The following is a 19,359-nucleotide window of genomic DNA, read 5'->3' on the forward strand; positions in this document are numbered from 1 at the left end:
AACCACAGGCAGCTGACTTCAACACCATGACTGCGTCGTTTGACCTCGAACGAGTGCCTACTTCACCAACACACAGGTCTGGTAATCTTTTAGATCTTATCTACACACGCTGCTGTTCCACTTACCACACCCAGGTCACCCCACTACACACATCTGATCACTTCCTCCTCACTCTTGACCTCAACCTAACTCCCCCAGTCACTGCACACGATCCCCCATTGGTCTCTCCCTCCCGCTTATCCTCTGTGGTCTCTTCCATTCTCCCCCCTCCCAACCAACTCTATCTGTTAGATAATAACAATGCCACCGACACACTATGTTCCACTCTTACATCCTGCTAAGACAGTTTATGCCCTCTGATGTCTGGATACACCATCTGCTCCTTGGCTACCTGAGGTTCTCCTCTGCTAAGACCCAATACTATCATTCAAAAATCAACAGCTCACCTGACTCTTGCACTCTCTTCAAGACCTTCTCTACTCTTCTTTGTCCGCTTGCCCCCCCCCACCTTCATCTGACTTAACGGCTGATGATTTTGCTTCCTTCTTTGTGAAGAAAACAAATACTATCAGTAGTCAGTTCTCTGAGCCACCGCTTCTTAGGCATGATCGCTTCCCTCTTTCTTTCTTCTGTCTGAAGCGGATGTTTCCAAGGTCTTTGCTTCTAACCATCTGACTACCTGCCCGCTAGATCCCATACCCACTCATCTCCTTCAGGCCATCTCTCCATCAGTAATCCCTGTTCTCACCCACATTATCAATTTATTTCTTTCCACTGGTCCCTTCCCCGTAGCATTTAAAGAGGCTCGGATAACCCCGCTGCTGAAGAAACCCACACTGTCCTGCTATTCTAGAAAACTACAGACCCATTTCTCCTCTTCCCTTCATTGCCAAGACTCTTGAACGCATGGTGTTTGACCAGCTCTCCTCTTTCTTCACACAAAATAACCTCCTGGATACCAATCAGTCTGGTTTCAAAAGTAGTCACTCCACTGAGGCTGCGCTGCTCTCAGTCATTGAAGCCCTGAGGCAAGCAAGGGCAGCCTCCAAATCATCTGTGCTGATCTTACTAGATCTATCCACCGTTTTTGACACGGTCAATCACCACATCTTCCTGTCGACCCTCAAGGCTATGGGTGTCTCTGACACAGTGATTCTATGGTTCAAGTCGTACTTCTCAGGCAGGTCATTCAGGGCATCCTGGAGAGGTGACGTCTCCAAACCCCAACGTCTCAATACCGGGGTGCAAAGAGGGCGCACATCACTCCTCTCTTTGTCAAGTTACACTGGCTTCCCATAGCAGCTCGCGTCAAATTTAAAGCTCTGCTCCTGGGGCCTCATTTATCAACAGTGCGTAGAAAATGTTCTATATTTGTACCTATGAATGAAATTTAGAATGTGCCTAAGTACAAAAAAATCGGGATTTATCAAACGTGCGCACGGGGTTCGTACGCACATCAGTAAGTAATCCTTGATGATAAATCCCATGTGTTCTTAAGCACCATGCTCGTGCACGTTCATGGTCATTTGCATTCCCAAACGCCTCCAATGAACTATATATGGTGACAACACCTCCCATTATAAGTCACGTGGTTGTGCTTTTTCCCTCATCGCAATAATGGCAAAGAGAGCGAAAAAGAGGAACTTTACAGACACAGAAATTGAGTTACTGGTGGATGAGGTTAATAACACATCTGTTTGGTTCACTTAGTACGGGAGGAATGACTAACAAAAGAAAACAAATCTGCATGGGAACACGTTACCATCGAGTTTAATTCCGTTGGGTATGACAACACTTCTAGAAATAAAAAAGTGGTTTGACATTAAATGATCAGCCAAAAAAAAAAAAAACCGCGTCACAGCACACCGACGTGAAATCAGTGCAACTGTAGGAGGACAGACAACGACAGAACTTGGACAGCCGCATAACCAGCACCATCGGCGCGATCTTTGATAACGCGCTCCCAGCGGAATGGATTATTTGCCAAGTCTTTCAATAATGCAAGATAAGCCATTGCACTGTGTCAAGCATTTGACGGAGCTTTCTTACATAGGGTTAGACACTAATTTCATTAATTAACTTCAACACTGATTTGCAGTTACTTTATTAACAGTAATCATTTTTTACACATGGGGGTGGATAATAAATAGACAAAGTTTTCTTTTAACGCTGGGGATGGACGGTCCTGTGTAGTATCGCTATTCTACCACTAGATGCTCTGTGTACGCATACTCCGAGGTGTGCGTATATTTACACACATTTCTACGTATAAGTGCAATTTGATAAATTCCACACTTTGCGTAAAACTGTTCCTACCCACACTTTACGCAAACTTCTGTTCGTAGGCACGCTTGATAAATGAGGCCCCAGGCCTCTAAAACCACCACTAGGTCAGCACCCCCTTACCTTCGCTTACTTATACAGCCTTATGTACCCTCTCGAACCCTGCACTTTATCACCAAGCGATGGCTTGTGGTGCCATCTCAGAAAGGGAAAAAAACTTTATTGCGTACCTTCTCTGGAGCTGTTCCACAACTGTGGAATGATCTGCCAGTCGCGACACGATCTGCTGACCCTGTAGCTGTCTTTAAGAATTGGTTAAAAACCCTTCTCTTCCGCCATTTTTACCTGACTTCCTAATATAAGACTTACTATCTTTTTCTTTTCCTTTTTCCTGATCTCTATCTATACATTCTTAAAAAAAAAACTAACCCATGGCTATGTATACTGTGTTAGACTTGATGAGACTATTTTCCAGTGAACTTATGTATTGCTGTTCTTGTGTTGCTATAATTGCTTCTATTGTTTACCTCATTTGTAAGTCGCTTTGTACAAAAGCGTCTGTGAAATGACTTAATGTAATGTAAATATAATACAACGCAGTGTTTGATTCCCTTCTCAGAGAACAAGGGTTATATACGTAACCCGAGACGTTTGTATGCAGAATCTGCCTTTTTTTTGTCTACGCACCTTTTAAGAATGAATTCTATGGGATGTTTTATACATGAGGTCCCTGGTGTCTGAAAGGGAGCTGTTTTCCCTCATAATACTTGATGTCATTGACAAAAGTTGACCAAGCACTGCGAGACAGACCATGTGTCTGCATAAATGTAGCAGCTACCATAGCACCTCTGTGCACTTCGAAATTGAGGTTGGTTGCAATTTGCAATCTCACCACTAGATGCCGCTGAAAAACCCACATTACACTTTTAAAACCTGGATTAAAACCTTATTTTTGCCCTCCTATAAGATCATTACCTTATCACACTGTGACATGGATCGTTTAAACTCGGGTACGACAAGCATGTAGACTGTACGATGATGACAGGGAAGCTTCGGCAGCTGCGTCACACGTTAGCGCAAGTCACCAGCATGCACTTGTGGTAAACAAATATTAGTATGCAGGTCGTAGCAGCAAACACACTGTGCAGTGATTATGCTGAATTTCTGACATTGTCAGAGAACTATCGTAGGCTATCTTTCGATGCAAGACCGGGAAAACAGCCATCTTTGAACCTCTCTCACTGTACGACATAGGACCACCGATAAAGAGCCGACACTTGGTCAGGTGGAGCCGGGGATTGAACCATCAACCTTCCACTGAACCACTGCCACCCCGCAGTGCTTTCTTTTTGCTTTCTAAGCATCCTTTTCAAAAATCAAGTTTCATTCATTCACTGCCAGTTTATTTTTTCATAATTTTCATTTATTCTTTACACGTTTATGTTTGCCATTCTGGCGCAAACCTCTTGTGTGGGTGGGACTTAATTTAGCATCTGCTTCATTCACATCATTTCAAACAAGATAAAATAAATATTACGATTCTCAAAATTAAAACTATTCTCTAAATATTATGTCTTTAATCTCGTATTGCTAGGACTTTATTTTTGTAACTTGGTCTTCATTCTCTAAATAACATGACTTTTTCCTGTAATGTTGACGTTATTTTTTAAATATTAAGACTTTATTCTAGTTATTTTATTTAGTTTGTACTTTTTCGTGATAAACTGTAAATTAAATGTTGCAATATAGTGACTTTAATCTCGTGATTTTATCTTTTATTTTAGCTTGGCCTTAATCCTCTTTTTAATAAATGTAGATATGTTATTTGCGTTAATCTGTTTTCTGGCATTAAGGATTTCAAATTTGCACGCATGAACACATTGGCAGTTCTAATAAATAAATATGTATTGCTTGAAGTTACATTTACAAATGTGGAGACTCATCACAAAAGTAGCTACGTTAAGAAGCTATTTGCTTCATTTCCTAGTGGCAGAGAGTGGGATGTGTGTTTTTGCAAGATGTTACAGTAGATTTACTCATTTTGTCCTTGCATCACCTGTTTACGTGGATCTTTGTTCTCAACCTTATGGAACTGAATTGATTGGTTTTGACCAAAATGTCCCGCCTCTGTCTCCCATGAGAAAAGCTTTTTCTTAGAGAGCGTGAGATGGGCGACGGTCAGACACTGGTAGGAACCAACATCCATTCGTTCTCCAAACCTCCTCGTCTTCTGCAGGGTTGTGGCAGAGACCGACAGTCGCACAAATTTATAGCACAAGACCCCCTTGCTGACTAAGATCACAGATAGTTGGTAAGTTGTCTATGATATCTTTTCTAGTTTTTAATGATATAACAATCTTTTAAACTTTGTATTCATTCTTTTTGAAATCATTGTTTTTGATTATCATTTGATTTTGTCACTGTATTTAATGAACTTGTGTTGATTTTGAGTTCATACTCGTCATACAGTCTCTATTGTCCCAGATCATTAGAAGTGACATTGTGGTTTTCTCCACAGAACTTTGATCATGGATAACGTTTCTGCTTTGAATCTGAACACAAGCATTTCTGGGTGGCATCCTCCGCTGTGGTACCAGTTTGACGAGTGTGCTGTAACCCCTTATGGGTTTATCTTCTACTTCTCTGTCAAAGTATTTAACCTCATTGTAGGATTCCCGAGCAACGTCCTTGTGATATGGCAGATTTTGACACAGAAAAGTGAAGGCTCAACATCCAACATCTTCTTTTTTAACCTGTCCATTATAGATGCATATTTCTGCCTCATGACGCCTGTAGACATGATTAACCGTCTTTACCTGGATGATCAAAGCCTCTGGTACTTTCAACGATTTGCTTACGGCCTGAAAGACATGGCTCCCTTATTCCTCACCTGTATTTGCCTTGACAGGTACATCGCCGTGGTCCATCCCATTGTATTCACAGGGATTCGAGACAATCGTATCCGAATGGGTGTCTCTGTGGTGGTGTGGGGACTCATCCTACCGTACACGTTGACCAAGTGCATCCTGAATGTTCTGAGTGTGTACGAAGTGTTCAGTGGAGTCATCCTCTTTGCATTCTTCCTCATGGTTTTCTGTAACTTGTCCATCATCTGGGTTCTCAGGAAGAGTGTAGCCGGGAAAGAAGTCATGAATCCGGTCAAAAAGAAGGCCTTCAAAACGGTTATTACAGTTCTCGCCATCATCGTGGTGAACTATCTTCCTCCAGTGGCTCTAATGCCGTTTGCATCAACCTACTCATTTGTGGACTTTCACTGTAAGATCACCGTCGCAGTGTTCGGCATCATGGACCTGAGCTGTACAGTTGAGCCTCTCCTCTATGTCTCTAAGATGAAGCGATCTGTGCTGTGTTGCTGCCTAGAGAGTCGCTCAAAGAAACCCATCGACGTTAGCGTCTGAAACCCAGCAAAGAACCGCCTGAAACTTTTCTTATGTCTGTACATCTTCTCATACGGTGTGTCCCCACTCAATTATATTCCACATTTTTTAGGTTTGTCACTTGGTAGATGCAAAAAATTATGCATCAGTTATTTTGCAAATTCCTAAAGAATAAGTTCATAAATATATATTTTTTGTTTGATACTTGATGTAACTGAAATTAAACCAGCTGATAATAGTTGATGTTATTTACTGCTATTGTTAACAAGCTTTTGAACTGTGTTTTCTGAGTGCTGTGTTTCTGTAAACATCATCTGTTCACTTGATGTTTAATTGTTAATATCTCTGTCTGATTGATAAATAGACTCTGAGAATATAAAAAAACTGAAACGTGCAATGATACTTCACAGTTTATTTTTTGCTGTCAGATAATCTTGTTCGTTTACTTCTCACAGATTAGATCACAGGTGCATAATTAAGAACATTACCAGTCACTAATGAAGATGTTAATTGAAATGCCTGGGAAAATAATAAATAATGAGCCAAAGTGACACAGATGGCACAAGCTTGTAATTGTTTAACTAGATGATTAATTATCATGAAAAACATTTACAGTAGGTGATCACATGACCTTCTGTTGACACAGATTGCTGGGTACAAGAATCATTTTTAAAACCAGAACAAAAAGAAAACCAAAGCACATCAACCTTATAAAATCACATCAGAAAAGTTAAAGTAACGTGCGCACACCGAAGCTCCAAAATATAAAAAATGTTATAAAAGATTTGGTCTGACGAAGAGCCTGTAAAAGTCACATATTTAATCTTGGTGTGCTGACTGCCGACTTTACTAAAGCATAACAAAACAAACAAGAAAAAAACAAAAATTGTTACATCATACAAACTGAATTTCCTTTAAAAATATTTGATTGTTTTTAAATCAACGAATATGACATGAATATGAATATATGACATGTGTGTACATTTCTCTTATAACCAAATACTGCTCTTTTTAATAATTACTAAATGTATATTTGTTAAATGTATGTATAATGAACATCAGTCTCCATTGTCACCATCATTTTTAAAGCTTTAAACAAAGATTCATTACGAACATATCTACAAAGTGTGATAATACCTGCACGTCTTAGATCTCAAACTCTGCTCATGTTTATTTAGTTTAAATATTACAAAATCATAATTACATGAAATGTCATGAAATGAAACTATAATACTGAAGAAAACCTGTTTTATCTCGAACACTGAAACTATTACGTTTACACAATTAAAGATGCATTCTTTCATTATATAAGATAAACATTTCATCAACAGAAGATGTTTAACGGCGAGTAATTTTGGCAAAAATCTCTTGGAGACTTTCTTCATTGCCAGGTGGACCATTAACCGATGTTACATAACCAGGGTATTGATGATGAAACTCTTGTGCTGGACAGGTGAGATTCAGCTCAACTTTATTAGGTAAAGACACAAGTGGAATCAGTTTAGCGTGAGCGTAATCAATTTCAAATCCTTCAAATATAAGCCCCACCCCCCATGCATCAAGCCCCGCCTCCAGGAGCCGGGAAACATCTCGAGTGGCCAGCACCATCCTCTTGTAGTCCGCTTCCTCTAGTCGGAATACGTCGCTAGAAAGTGGTTTCCGGGGAATGAGCACAGTGAGTCCAGGCGTGTTGGGAAACGGTGTAAGAAAAGCAATATGGCCGTCATCTTCCCAAACCCGCCACTGCTTTTCCTCTCCACGCACAATCCGTGGAAACAGCCCGCAGTCAGAGGCTTTACCCAGGAAGGTGTAGTTCAGAGCTGCATTTGGGACGGGCAGCCGAGCCCGTATGCTGTTCTTGACGTCCTCAAGACGGGAGTCTGCCCAGCGTGGCCCACTCTTGGAAGTGATGTATCCTGGGTCACAGGGCTGGAAATCTTCCTCTGCAGCAATGTGTGGTTTCCAATCTGCCGTCACTCCGTGAAGAGGAACAATAAGGAGCTCCACGCCGAGTCCGCTCGCCCGTCTGTGTGGTGTATGGACGAGCGCACAGCGCTGAACATCCAGCTTTTCACAAAGGAGCCTCGCTACTGTTCTTGCCCCTAGAAGCAGAGACAGGAAAGAATCCTCAGGTAAGTGGAAGAGGCTGCTAGTGTGGTCAGGGGTCTTATGAGTAACGACAGTGACCCCTGGGGTCCAAGGAGAGGGGTGCAGAAACGCCAACAGCTCCTGGCTCTCCAAGATCACATTCAAATACTGCAGTCCAGAACCCATGGATGAGATTCTGGCACATAAGAATTAAAGATAATCGCAGTTATTAGCAAGAGTGTTATAACAACATGGCAGAAATGTTGTCATTTTAATGAATTAATCAAAGACATTTGTGTAGGGACATCAACACAACGCCTCTTTGCAAGTTCTGTTATAAACATGTTTTATAAAATAACTAACATAAATGAAAAAGCTCATTTTATACCTGCCTAAAAGACTTCCAAATAACAAACAGCACACAGCACGAGCTCTAAAGCTCATTAGATTAACTGTCATACAAACTAGAGTCGCTAAAACAGGTTAACTTCCCATGACTTCCGCATAAAAACTCTTTAGAGGACGCGCGTTTTCTTCTGCAGCCTCATGATCTGTGATGAAGCCCGTGACGCTGTCCGCCTGACGGCCGGGAGAGAAACTGCACTGCGCATGCGCAGATGTCCAGCAGATGGCGCCAAACAGTCAGATATGCAGGAGCAGCTAGGGATTTACTCACACTTTACTTTCTGTGTAAACTTCATGAAAGGTTGACCGACCGACCGACCGACCTAATTTCTGCGTTAGTAATGTTCCATAGGGATTTTTATTACAAATTACAAATAAGGTTAATGTTTAAAATAGAGTGCAAAAAGATCTGCAATAAAATGATTCAAAGCTTTTATTGTCATTTTAATGCCTTGCCACTTTATATTAGATCAACACCCTCACTCTCTGTTTTTAAAGCTATGTTGAAAACTTACCTTTTTGATCTGGCGTTTTTGAAACTATGGTTTTATAATATTATTTTGTATTACCCTTTTGAAATGTTTTTTTCCAGCACATGGTCAACCCATGGTTGTGTTTAATAGTGATATATAAATAAAATTTACATTGACATATGTATTAGTTCTCTGCCATTAAAATAAGAATACAATTAATAGAAAAAACATTTACAACTGTACAAAACAGTGGAACAAAACTAAAAAACTTGAAAATGAATTAGTCCTGCACATTTTTTTCAAGTCATTGATTGTGGAAAAACAGGCAGACTGATGATCTACTATCGTGATTAGAGCATATATTATTATTAAGTTCCTAGTAAGTCTTACTGAACTGGTGTGATCCGGTTTGAGCGAGTCGAGTCCTGCTAACACACCCACTAGTGAATCACACCCTCAATAATCTCTCTGTGCGTACTTTCCATAGTTAACCTTCTCTAAAATGAGTCAGGTTTAACTTGTACAGACAGAGCGCGCGCACACAGTTTTAGTAATTAGGCTGCAGCCTGCAGAGGTCGCATAAGAAGGCTGTATACGTCATCAATACTGGTTTATTTAAGTTAAAGGAGCGGTACATTCGCAAGCCATAATATTACAACAATTTACTAAGAATAACAGTCAACCTTATAATTGTTAATATTCTTAAAACAGTCTTGATGACGTATGCAGCCTACAAACGCGACCTCCGGATTGAGAAACGGCCACACACGCACGTGCACATCTATCAATTTTTTATTCTGAAGAGTTAACTCTTTAAACTGGGGATCAGTTTAGATAATTAAATGCTTCATTTAGTTATGTGTCAGGTAGTTTTGTGTTCAGATTTATTGTTTATGAGGATCTGTCAGAGAACACAAACTTAAAGTTTATAAAGTTATTTATAAACAAATGTACAGATTATGTCAACTCTCTCAGATTGCAAAATATAGGAGGACAAACTTAAATATTTTAGGTTGAACAAGGAATCTCATTTTTCAAGATTTTACTTCAGATCTGTAAATCACAGAACAACAATCTCATTTAATAAAGTAAAGAAAACAGTCACAGAACTTTTCAACCGAAGCATCTTTAATAGCAAAAAAGCAATGCAATTTTACAAGGCAACACACTTTATCGGGAGAGATGTAAGCACGTTTATTCAGTTTTAAATAGAGCGAAAGAGCACAAAGCAGCATTTGTACAAGCACTACAGCAACGGTTCAGTGTAACAACTCATGAGGACCCTTTCTGGACATTAAATGATTCGAGTAATAATGAAAGAATGAATTTAGTGCAGGAAAACTTCAAGTTTATCTGACAAACACCAGAAGAATCACAGCAGCAGCGTTCAAACCTACAAAGAGCTTCAGGTCTTATCCGGCCCATCTTAGGCTGAGCTGACTTTAGCTTTGCGGTGTTTTGCAGAGCGAACTTCCTCCATGAGGTTCTTCAGATACTGGATCTCTCGGCTGATGGAATCGGCTTTCTCTCGGAGATCTTGGTTTCTCCTCTCCAGATCGGTACACTCGGCGGTCAGGACCTCCTGCTCGGCCCGCTTCTTTTGACGGTACCGCGTCGCTGCGGTTTTGTTCTGCTCCATCTTCTTCAGTTTCTTCTCCACAACTTTAGGAGCGCCGGTCTTCACCCGACTCGAAACGGCGGGTGCTGCTTCGGATCTAGAATAGGGTTTGGTTCTGGAGGATCCCACTGGCTTGGGTGACGACACGGGATCCGGGCAATGAGCTGGAGAACCGGAAACAGAAACACCGCTGTCGCTGTCTGATGAATCGCCGTTGTAACCGAGGGAGTCGACTCTCGTTTCCTCTTTGGGTGTCAGAACCACTACAATGTGAGATGGACTCAGATTCAGCATGATTCCAGGAGACTGAAGCACCGTGGATGACTTTACCAGCTCAGACACGTCAATCTCACTGCCCAGGTCCAGTGTGTTGGGTGAGGAGAGGCCAGAATCAGGAGATGGTGCCGGAGAAGGAGGCTCTGATTTGATCTCCACAGATTCAAGCGTTTTTTCTGGGTCAGCTGCAGGTTCTGAAAGGCCAAGATCAAGGGGAATTGGAGGCAACGGAAGGTCCAGGTCTGATGAGCTGAAGGCCATGGAATGAAGGTCCAGTTCCATATCGGCCTCCAGACAAGCCAGGAGATCTTCTGGAGAACTGGGAGGCTCATCAGAATCACACGACCCAATGAGAGAATCCAGGTCAAAGTCACCCAGGTCTATTTTCTCCGTCATCCAATCCATGCTAGAAAATGGATCTGATGTGAAAAGCGTGATAAAGAGGAAATTCTTTAAATATATAAACCACATCCACAAACCAATCTGCACAACTTTAAATATTTCAACTAAAACCAAAGTAACACATCATATACGCATACACATGTGTGGGTCTACTACGAGTTGTGTATGTGCGTTTACCTTTACTCTGCTCCGGCTCAGATGCAGGAAGCCACGAGAGCGACGACAGCTCTGACTTACACCCTACAGAAGCACAAAGAGAGGGAGAGAGGGGCGAGAGAGAGGAGGAAGATTCAGAATAAGAAGAAGAGAGGGGCGACGACATCCCCTCGGACAGAACGCTCTCCTCATCTTCGTCCAGAAGGGGCCCGAAGGGGTCAGCCATCAGAGACGAGGGCCCCAGGAGCAGGGCCCCCACCTCCTCTAGACACATCGGGGACATCATAGACATGGCTGCGCGTGGGTTGGAAATCGTACTGAAGTTTTAATGGGCTGATGATGAACGGTGATGTTATGCTGTCTATAGCAGCAGAGCTGTGGGTGATTGCCACAAGAGACCTAAAGGAGAAGAAAACCATACATGAGGATAATAAACCTAAACAAAAAACTTGATTATGGGGCAGTTTCCCAGACAAGGTTTAGATTAATCCAGTACTAGGCCTAGCTCAAACATGCATTTTAGTCTGGGACTAGGATAAACCCAGTCTAGGAAACTACCCATTAATGTCCTGATGATTTTTATACTGGACACGTTTGGAGACGTTTTCTCTATGATTTTGTCGTAAAATGTAATATGTTAATATTGCAAATATAATATTAAGAAAATATATATGTGTGTGTGTGTGTGTGTGTGATGACCACGTAGCGTACATAGCGTAAACTGAAAAATTCCATTCTGTCGGCTGGTTGTTCGGGCAACAGAAATAAACTTTGTAATAATAATTAAAACAGAACCGGTTCTTAAATGCCAACCCTTGCTGCAGGGGACATTTAACCGTAGCTTTATTTCACTGGAACAAGACACTTTAAACACTTTCCCAGCACTGAACAACCAGTTTAACCGGTTTATAAAACATCCAATGGCATTCTGGCTCGTTATGACCATAAACACCACATAACCAAACGAATACCAGACGTTAACCTCAGCAATGAACTATACACAAACATTCATTTCCCGTCACATTTTAGCCGAAAACTCCCACTCATTACTATAATTAACAGACATCAGTTCCTCTTTATGTCCCGTACCCTCTGACAACGTTTCCTAATATGGTCACGATAGCGGTTAGCCACGCCCTCTGGTTCCTGCGAGACATGAATGTGTCCTTAACGCCCTCGCGCCATTTCGAGCACTCTGCACGCGGCCGCGCTCACGCGAAAAGAGCGCGCGCGCCATTTTGAGGTGCCACGTTGCCCATCCACGATTGCTATAAACTTTATTATATTAACTTCTATCATGTTTATAAGATTACGCGTGATTGCGTGAAGCGAAAGGAAACGTCACACCGGCACAAATCAAAACAAACCGAGCTGTGTCAGTGACAGCGGTTTCCAATAACTTTAAACCGGTGTCCACATACGTGCCCGTTGTACTCTTTAAAAACAACACTGGCTATTTATTACGAACGTTAAGAGAACTTAAACAGCTTTTGAAAAGTTGAAGGCGTTTGTGACATATGGTCGTAAATTATTCCCATTAAATTAAACTTGAAAATCTGAGAAACACTTACGCCATTTTGCCGAATATTGCCAGAGTGCACAGACCGCTGCACTGCCGGATTTGCCGCTGCGAATTTTGCCGCTGCGCTCCGCTAAACCGCCATGATTCCCGTAGGAGAGCCGCGTGCGCACTGTGAGAGGAAATAGAGACAGAAAACGTGGAAACGGCAGCGCCTCGGTTCATATAGTCACACATCACAGCCGTACAATATCCTTCCCCTACACCCCACTGTTATGTATCACGCCGCCCATTTCTAGGTGATGATTGGTTCTTGAGCCTGTCAGTGTTGCAAACAAATAGTACCCAAATATTTACATTGTCATGGAAAGTAGGTCATGTGTGGGGCCACGTACGCGTAGAGATTTTAAACAGTCTGATCTGATGGATCGTATGTAGGCTACTATGTATCTATTGTAAATAATTATTTGAGATTATATGGCCAAGATTGGTTGGTGCTAAATTATCCTGTTTGTACTTGAAAAATATTTAAATTAAAATATATTATATACTGAATAAAGAACTACAATCGATTATTATTGAACGAAGCAAGATTTATGTGTTATCAAAATATGAATTCTGGCTTAAAGGTTTTTTTATTCAATGAGTTTTGCGAGAATACGACAGAAGTTTATGCGGTTTTAATAAATGACACGAGTTGCCCTCTAGCGGTCAAGAGATGAAAAGCATAGACGTCGTTTTATCACTTCATTCATATCTCGTCTGACAGCAGTTTATCACATAACAAACCAAGTGTCATTTATTCTGCACACACAATCAGTTTTGTAAATATGTTATTGATATGTCATCATGTACAGATGTTCATTCAGAAGAATCTCTGGGCTTCCAGATGAGTCGGTTCTGATAAAGCTTAGATTTGATCTTTGTGTGAACTTTATGGCATGGTTCCACAGCTTAGCTAAAGTCAGGACTAGGCCTTAGTTACATTAAAGAGATAGTCATCATTTACACACACTCATATTGTTACAAACCCGAATACATTTCTTTGTTCTGATAAACACGAAGAAAGATATTTTGAGAAATGTTTGTAACCAAACTGTTAGTGGACCCCATTCACTTCCATAATAGAAAAAAAGAATACTATGGAGATAAATGGGGTCCACGAACAGACATTTCTCAAAATATCTTGCTTTGTGTTCATCAGAACAAAGACATTTATTCGGCTTGTAACAACATGAGGGTGAGTAAATGATGACAGAATTTTCATTTTTGGGTGAACTAGATATGGTTTATCCTAGTCCCAGACTAAAATGCATGTTTGAATTGCTTTAATTTTAAAACACCTTGACCTGACATTGTTCTGTCTCAAGATGCACACATGTTGGGGCGGTTTCCCGGACAGGGATTAGACTAGTCCTAGACTTAAACACTTTTAAGAGCTCTCCAAACTGAAAACAACTTGCACTTACATATCTTAAAATACATCAGGGCCCTTTGTTTTACCTGAAAATGCACACAGGTAATGTTTTTAGTTAGGCATGTTTGTTAAAACTAATTATATTTTCTAATTAAACTAAGGCCTAGTCCTGGATTAATTTAAACCCTGTCCAGGATACCGCCCCTAAGATATTTAAGCATCTAATAATAATAATTTGTTATATTTATATAACGTTTTTCTGCAACACTCGACGCGCTTTATATAAGAAAGGGGTTTTTCTTCTCAACCACAACCAATGTGCAGCATCTATAATGAGTATGCCTTAAATAAAGATGTTACTGGTGTGTATCTTCAGTCAAATTAGTGGCATTTGCATATTTTGAGATCTGTACGTGCACGCTATTATAAGCTGAGGCAGCTCAAAAACGTGCTTAACTTATTTCCTTCTCAGGCAGGTTTTACTGGAACTGATGGTGAAACTTTTACATGAGACAAAAAAGATGAATGCAAAGTATTTGCAATATCATACTATTCTTAATGCATACTCAAGTTTTATCATCCCATATACCAATGAAGCCATTGTAACCTACCTAACATCAGTTTCAAGTCTGTATGAAAAGGTATTTGTTATTTTAACAATGATTTTAATTCTATGTTTTTGCTACACCATTTCCCAAAAACATTTTAGTGAAAGATTGTATATATGGGGGCAGTTTCCCAGAAAGGGCTTATTCTAGTCCCAGACTAAAATGCATGTTTGAGCTTAATTTAAAAACACATTGTCCTGTTTAATTTTAACTTATACCACAGGGCTGTTGAATGCTTTTTTAATGATTGGTTGAGAAATGTTTCATGGGTAAAAAAGAAGATATTTTGATAAATGATGGTAAGCCCACAGTTGATGGTACCCATTGAATTCCATATTTTTCCTTTATTAAGTCAATGGTTACCATCAGCTGTGTGCTTACCATCATTTATCAAAATATCTTTTTTTGTTTATCAGAGAAAAGAAACTCATACAGATTTATATTAATGTGAGGAGGAGAAAATGATAACAGAATTCTCATTTTTGGGTGAACTATCCCTTTAATAGTAAGAGCATTGCATTATCAATGGCTTTGATACCCAGGGAACACAAATGCAAATAACATTTAAAGCTTAAATCACTTTAGTTAAAAGCTTCATCTAAATGGATTAATGTAAATGGCCCAACACTTATGTTTTACAGTCTAGACAATGAAAGAAACATCTCATCTGAAAGATCTGTTCACTTCAAGACTGATAAAAATAAAGTTACAAATATCCCTACAGAATATTGTTTCAACCAGATAACTTTCTGCTTTTGTTTTCCGCTGGTTGATATCTGCTTTCAGAGGAACATATTCTTTGCTAACATGAGAGACAACAACAGCCTTAAGAGACATTACCAGTCTCCATCTTAATGTTCCTCCTTAATAAATACACTCAGCAGACAAGAACACTTTTACAGAAATATTTTATAAAAATCACCTCAACCCCCAGAAAAGAAAATATATACACAGTCCAACGGAGTGAAAGAGAGATTCTGAGATCATCCAAAGATGAATATTAAAGATTGGAAAAATATTCCTCCTGAAATTTCTGGAACTCTTGTTCAGTGAAGACGGATTTCTCCTCAGGTTTGGAGACGGGAAGATCTGGCTGATGACAAGCCCGACGTCCAGAGTTCTGCTTTATGATCTAAAGATAAATGATGATATAACAAAATGATTAATATTTGAGAGATGTTTTTGGCCAGACGATCAAAAGAAATTCGCACCTTTCCCGTGTGCTTGGATTGTGTTTTGTAATCAGCGTTTAAAAAATATTCAAGGTTTGATGTCAACTGACTCTTCTTTTGTTTCTTTCTGTATTCATCTGAGGAAAACAAACAGAAAGATGACGATCCCAACTACAGACATCAGTGATATACAGTCAGAGAGTAATGATGTGTTCGTGTACAGTGTCCACACTCACCAACAGCAGATTTAATGTGTTTGTCTTTAACTGTGCTTTTATTCCTCACAGCTGGACGAATCTGTTTGTGAACTCTCTGTTTATTAGAGCTCATCTTCTTTTTATGCTTCTCTCCATCTAAAAAGAGTTCATATGTGCACATACACTTAGATTGTTGTTTTACAAATATACATTGTTATTTCTACGTTGACTTTTTCTGTACGTTGTTATAGAAATCCTATGACTGAAAGTTTCTTGAGAGGCCTGACTTTACTAAACATGGATGCGATAACAGATAAAAACACAAACAGTATTTACCTTTCTCACTGAATAACTCAAGCCCTCTTCGGATCACTGATGCTGACATGATAAAACAGAGAAATACGGTGAATAATGAATGAAATAAATATGAATTAAACGTTCAGTGTGCATACATGCGAGTTCTGTTTGTGCACCGCTATAAAAACTCCCGCCGGAAACTCAAACTCAGGGCAGCAGAGTTCCGTTTACAAAACAATCAAAGGGCACGAGCCTCAGTACAAACACGTCAATGTCGGCATTAATATTTAAAATACAAAACATCGAAAACAAGGGAGAAAGTCTAGCTGGTAACTCCAAAATCGCCAGAGGTGCAAAGCTCCCCGGGTGCTGCAGTGATAGCTGTCCCGTTGCTACGCGCATGCGCGTGAGTTCACTACTCCATTTCGTGTGTGTGCTTTATTTGCATGACAAAAACTATACATAATTGTATTATTGTATTGAAAAAGCGTACAAATAGTGCAATATTATGCTACGTATATAGTGCAAAATTTAAATTGAAATAGTAAGTTATAATAATAGAGAATAAGAAGAAAGTTAAATAATAGAATAAAGCGGTAATATACATGAAGTACAGTATCTACATATAATGGAGACATTAAGTCAGGTCAGATTGATTTTCTCTTATATTCACTACTCATTCACTGGGATGGATTAAATGCTATTTTTTACAGTCTATGATTAACTGCAGAGGTCACATTTTGAGTAAATTTAAAAAGACACAACAAAATGATAAATAAAAATGAATAGGCCTACATTTCATCCAGTCTTTGTTTCAGATTCATTTGAAGTAAAGGCTTTATTCTGACATTGTGTAAGATGATGTACTGATGTGCAGGATTTATTTGTTGGTGGAAGAGCAAAGTCCCAGTCAGATCCTGGAGCAGAACACATCCTCTTTATTTGATTTATTAAATTCATACTATTTAAGAAATTGAATTAATAAACTATCCCATTCCTCCAAAAGTCTCTCTAATGTTAGTAGTTATAGTAATAGACTTTTGTACCATAAGACATCTGTCCTGTACAAATATACAGTGACTGCTGTTAATTTAGATGACATAAATCCTAAATATAAGTAACATTCATAAAATATAAAATGTATAAGGGTTAGAAAGATAGTTTCATTCGAGTGCAAGCCCCATGTAACTGTGATTTATTGCTTTAATAGACAGAAGGACAAAACAATCTTAGAAAGATTAAGCCTGCAATGAGGGACTCTAAAGCGAGGAAAGGATCTGGTACTCGAGATGAAGGACGTACGTGTAGGGTCTGAGATTATTTTCTGGGCCTGTCTTACGATTGTTTTATTGAAGATTGAACACCTTTCTTCTTAAATTCTTCAATGAGATGACCCATTTTCTCTGAATATCTATTGCACTTATGAGTACATGTTCCACTGTCACGCAATCCTGTAGGGGTTTCCCCGTTATATGCATTGTTGAATGAAGTCCTGAATGACAAAGTCTTAATCTTGACATAATACAGTCTTCCTTCCTTCCTTCTCCTCCATGAATTCCTTCCTCTTCCTTCCAATGGCTGTATTGAGTGTAGATGTCATTATCCCCAATAAGATTGACAGTTTTTATTTATCCTCTTTACTTGAGTTCTGATTTTCTATATTTCCATATCTATTTTGTCTTTTGCCATAGCTTGTTTTACTAACTTATTTATGTATTTAAATGTTTGTGTAAAGCTTCTCTTCACTTTGGGTAAAGCACTATAAATATAACATTGAATCGGCAGCATTTGTGGCGTAATGCCGATTACAACAGAAAATAATTTTGCTCGTTCCTTTTTTGTTGTTCCTGAAAAGCATGTTCAAGTCTTTAGGACATTCTGGAGGATTTAAGCGGAAATATTGAAGTTGTATGCTTGTTTAAGTGTTTTACTGATTCAGTCAAAAGCTATTTATGGTTCGAGCTGTAATGAATAAATTGTCTTTATAAATGTTCACATCCTTCTCCTTTCTGAGATTCTTACTTATCTGAAGTATGTTTGCACAGACATATTCATGCATAATATCTTATAGTTGTAGCTTAGAAACTCTGTGTGTGATTCTGTTACTGTGACTTTGTTAGTTTTTAAAATAGCAATGAATCTACATTATTTTTATAGTGCTAGTTAGTACTAGTAAGACAACACAGCAGTATAAAATCTGTGCTGAGTTTATGTATAGCAGATGTTTGATTGTGTTCAGACCCCAACCACTGAACCTCACATCTTGCAAAACTGCACAAAAAAAGAAGTAAAAACATCACAAGAAATGAATGTAAAATATTTGAGGACCTATCTTCTCATAAGCTATTGTCTCTGAATGAGTTTTTGTTTTGAAGTTATTTTTATTGATGATAGCTCAAATTTTCCGTCAGGCTACCTTTATGATAATGAATCATAGTTTTAAAACCACAAAACCATGGTTACTAAAGTTAAACCATAGCTACCACAAAAATAACCATGGCTTTGCTACAACACATATAGTTAAACCATGGTTTTGCCAATGGTAATCAATGCATCAAAAATATGCCAATAAAAACCCTCATTGTTACTGTGACACGTGGTTTTAATATTAATATGTTGTGATAGTTGTACAAAAACTCAGTTTGACTTCTCACTTTAACTCAGGGTGATATTTTAGTTATTTATCTCGTGACATACAGATGAAACTCACCCCCCCCCCAATCCCATTCATACAAAAAGAGAAAAACACTCACATTGAAAGCTGTCTTGTAAGACAGAAACTTTTGTTGCATCATATATTCAACATATTACAAATAAACATGATTGATGTTAAATCTTTATAATCTCTTAAATAAGTGTATGTCAGCGTTTTTCAACAAACTTCCGAGGGGAAACGATAATTTATTAAAAAATTTAGAGAAAACAACCATTAAATAAATTGACTGCAAGATGTCTTTAATTATTGGGCAGAAATATTGAGTGTGTAAGTGATGTCACGTGTCGCCAGAGGGCGCTACAGCAACATCTGAGGATTAAACTCATCTCCTGTC

General features: G+C 39.2%; 4 protein-coding genes across 4 annotated transcripts; 1 reads left to right on the plus strand and 3 right to left on the minus strand.

Annotated features, from left to right (window-relative positions):
- Nucleotides 1-4,487: 4,487 nt before the first annotated feature.
- On the plus strand, nucleotides 4,488-5,726 carry LOC135720812 (P2Y purinoceptor 1-like). The gene is made up of 2 exons (XM_065242929.1): nucleotides 4,488-4,594; nucleotides 4,802-5,726. The coding sequence occupies exon 2, from the start codon at nucleotides 4,812-4,814 to the stop codon at nucleotides 5,700-5,702; it is 891 nt and encodes a 296-aa protein (XP_065099001.1). The 5' UTR covers nucleotides 4,488-4,594; nucleotides 4,802-4,811; the 3' UTR covers nucleotides 5,703-5,726.
- Nucleotides 5,727-6,499: 773 nt separating this feature from the next.
- On the minus strand, nucleotides 6,500-8,425 carry LOC135720782 (uncharacterized). Its single transcript, XM_065242895.2, has 2 exons — nucleotides 8,158-8,425; nucleotides 6,500-7,965 (listed from the first exon to the last, which is right to left on the minus strand). Exons 1-2 carry the CDS (start codon nucleotides 8,226-8,228, stop codon nucleotides 7,020-7,022), a joined length of 1,017 nt encoding a protein of 338 aa, XP_065098967.1. The 5' UTR covers nucleotides 8,229-8,425; the 3' UTR covers nucleotides 6,500-7,019.
- A 1,332-nt stretch (nucleotides 8,426-9,757) lies between these two features.
- On the minus strand, nucleotides 9,758-12,828 carry atf4a (activating transcription factor 4a). The gene is made up of 3 exons (XM_065242897.1): nucleotides 12,671-12,828; nucleotides 11,121-11,498; nucleotides 9,758-10,960 (listed from the first exon to the last, which is right to left on the minus strand). The coding sequence occupies exons 2-3, from the start codon at nucleotides 11,389-11,391 to the stop codon at nucleotides 10,074-10,076; spliced, it is 1,158 nt and encodes a 385-aa protein (XP_065098969.1). The 5' UTR covers nucleotides 11,392-11,498; nucleotides 12,671-12,828; the 3' UTR covers nucleotides 9,758-10,073.
- A 2,294-nt stretch (nucleotides 12,829-15,122) lies between these two features.
- On the minus strand, nucleotides 15,123-16,674 carry rps19bp1 (ribosomal protein S19 binding protein 1). Its single transcript, XM_065294037.2, has 4 exons — nucleotides 16,349-16,674; nucleotides 16,052-16,168; nucleotides 15,855-15,952; nucleotides 15,123-15,775 (listed from the first exon to the last, which is right to left on the minus strand). Exons 1-4 carry the CDS (start codon nucleotides 16,395-16,397, stop codon nucleotides 15,644-15,646), a joined length of 396 nt encoding a protein of 131 aa, XP_065150109.1. The 5' UTR covers nucleotides 16,398-16,674; the 3' UTR covers nucleotides 15,123-15,643.
- Between the last annotated feature and the right edge of the window lie 2,685 nt (nucleotides 16,675-19,359).

The sequence above is a fragment of the Paramisgurnus dabryanus genome, chromosome 7 (genome assembly GCF_030506205.2).
Source record: "Paramisgurnus dabryanus chromosome 7, PD_genome_1.1, whole genome shotgun sequence".
NCBI lineage: Eukaryota > Metazoa > Chordata > Actinopteri > Cypriniformes > Cobitidae > Paramisgurnus > Paramisgurnus dabryanus.

Excerpts from the sequence above, each read along its gene's own strand:
- LOC135720812 (XM_065242929.1), top strand. The coding sequence starts at position 4,812 with ATGGATAACGTTTCTGCTTTGAATCTGAACACAAGCATTTCTGGGTGG.
- LOC135720782 (XM_065242895.2), bottom strand. The coding sequence starts at position 8,228 with ATGACAGTTAATCTAATGAGCTTTAGAGCTCGTGCTGTGTGCTGTTTG. Across the intron at positions 7,966-8,157 it reads TTTGGAAGTCTTTTAGGCAG|AATCTCATCCATGGGTTCTG; the intron begins GTATAAAATGAG and ends CTTATGTGCCAG.
- atf4a (XM_065242897.1), bottom strand. The coding sequence starts at position 11,391 with ATGTCTATGATGTCCCCGATGTGTCTAGAGGAGGTGGGGGCCCTGCTC. Across the intron at positions 10,961-11,120 it reads TGAGCCGGAGCAGAGTAAAG|ATCCATTTTCTAGCATGGAT; the intron begins GTAAACGCACAT and ends TTTTCACATCAG.
- rps19bp1 (XM_065294037.2), bottom strand. The coding sequence starts at position 16,397 with ATGTCAGCATCAGTGATCCGAAGAGGGCTTGAGTTATTCAGTGAGAAA. Across the intron at positions 16,169-16,348 it reads TGAGTTATTCAGTGAGAAAG|ATGGAGAGAAGCATAAAAAG; the intron begins GTAAATACTGTT and ends AACTCTTTTTAG. Across the intron at positions 15,776-15,854 it reads AATCCAAGCACACGGGAAAG|ATCATAAAGCAGAACTCTGG; the intron begins GTGCGAATTTCT and ends ATTTATCTTTAG.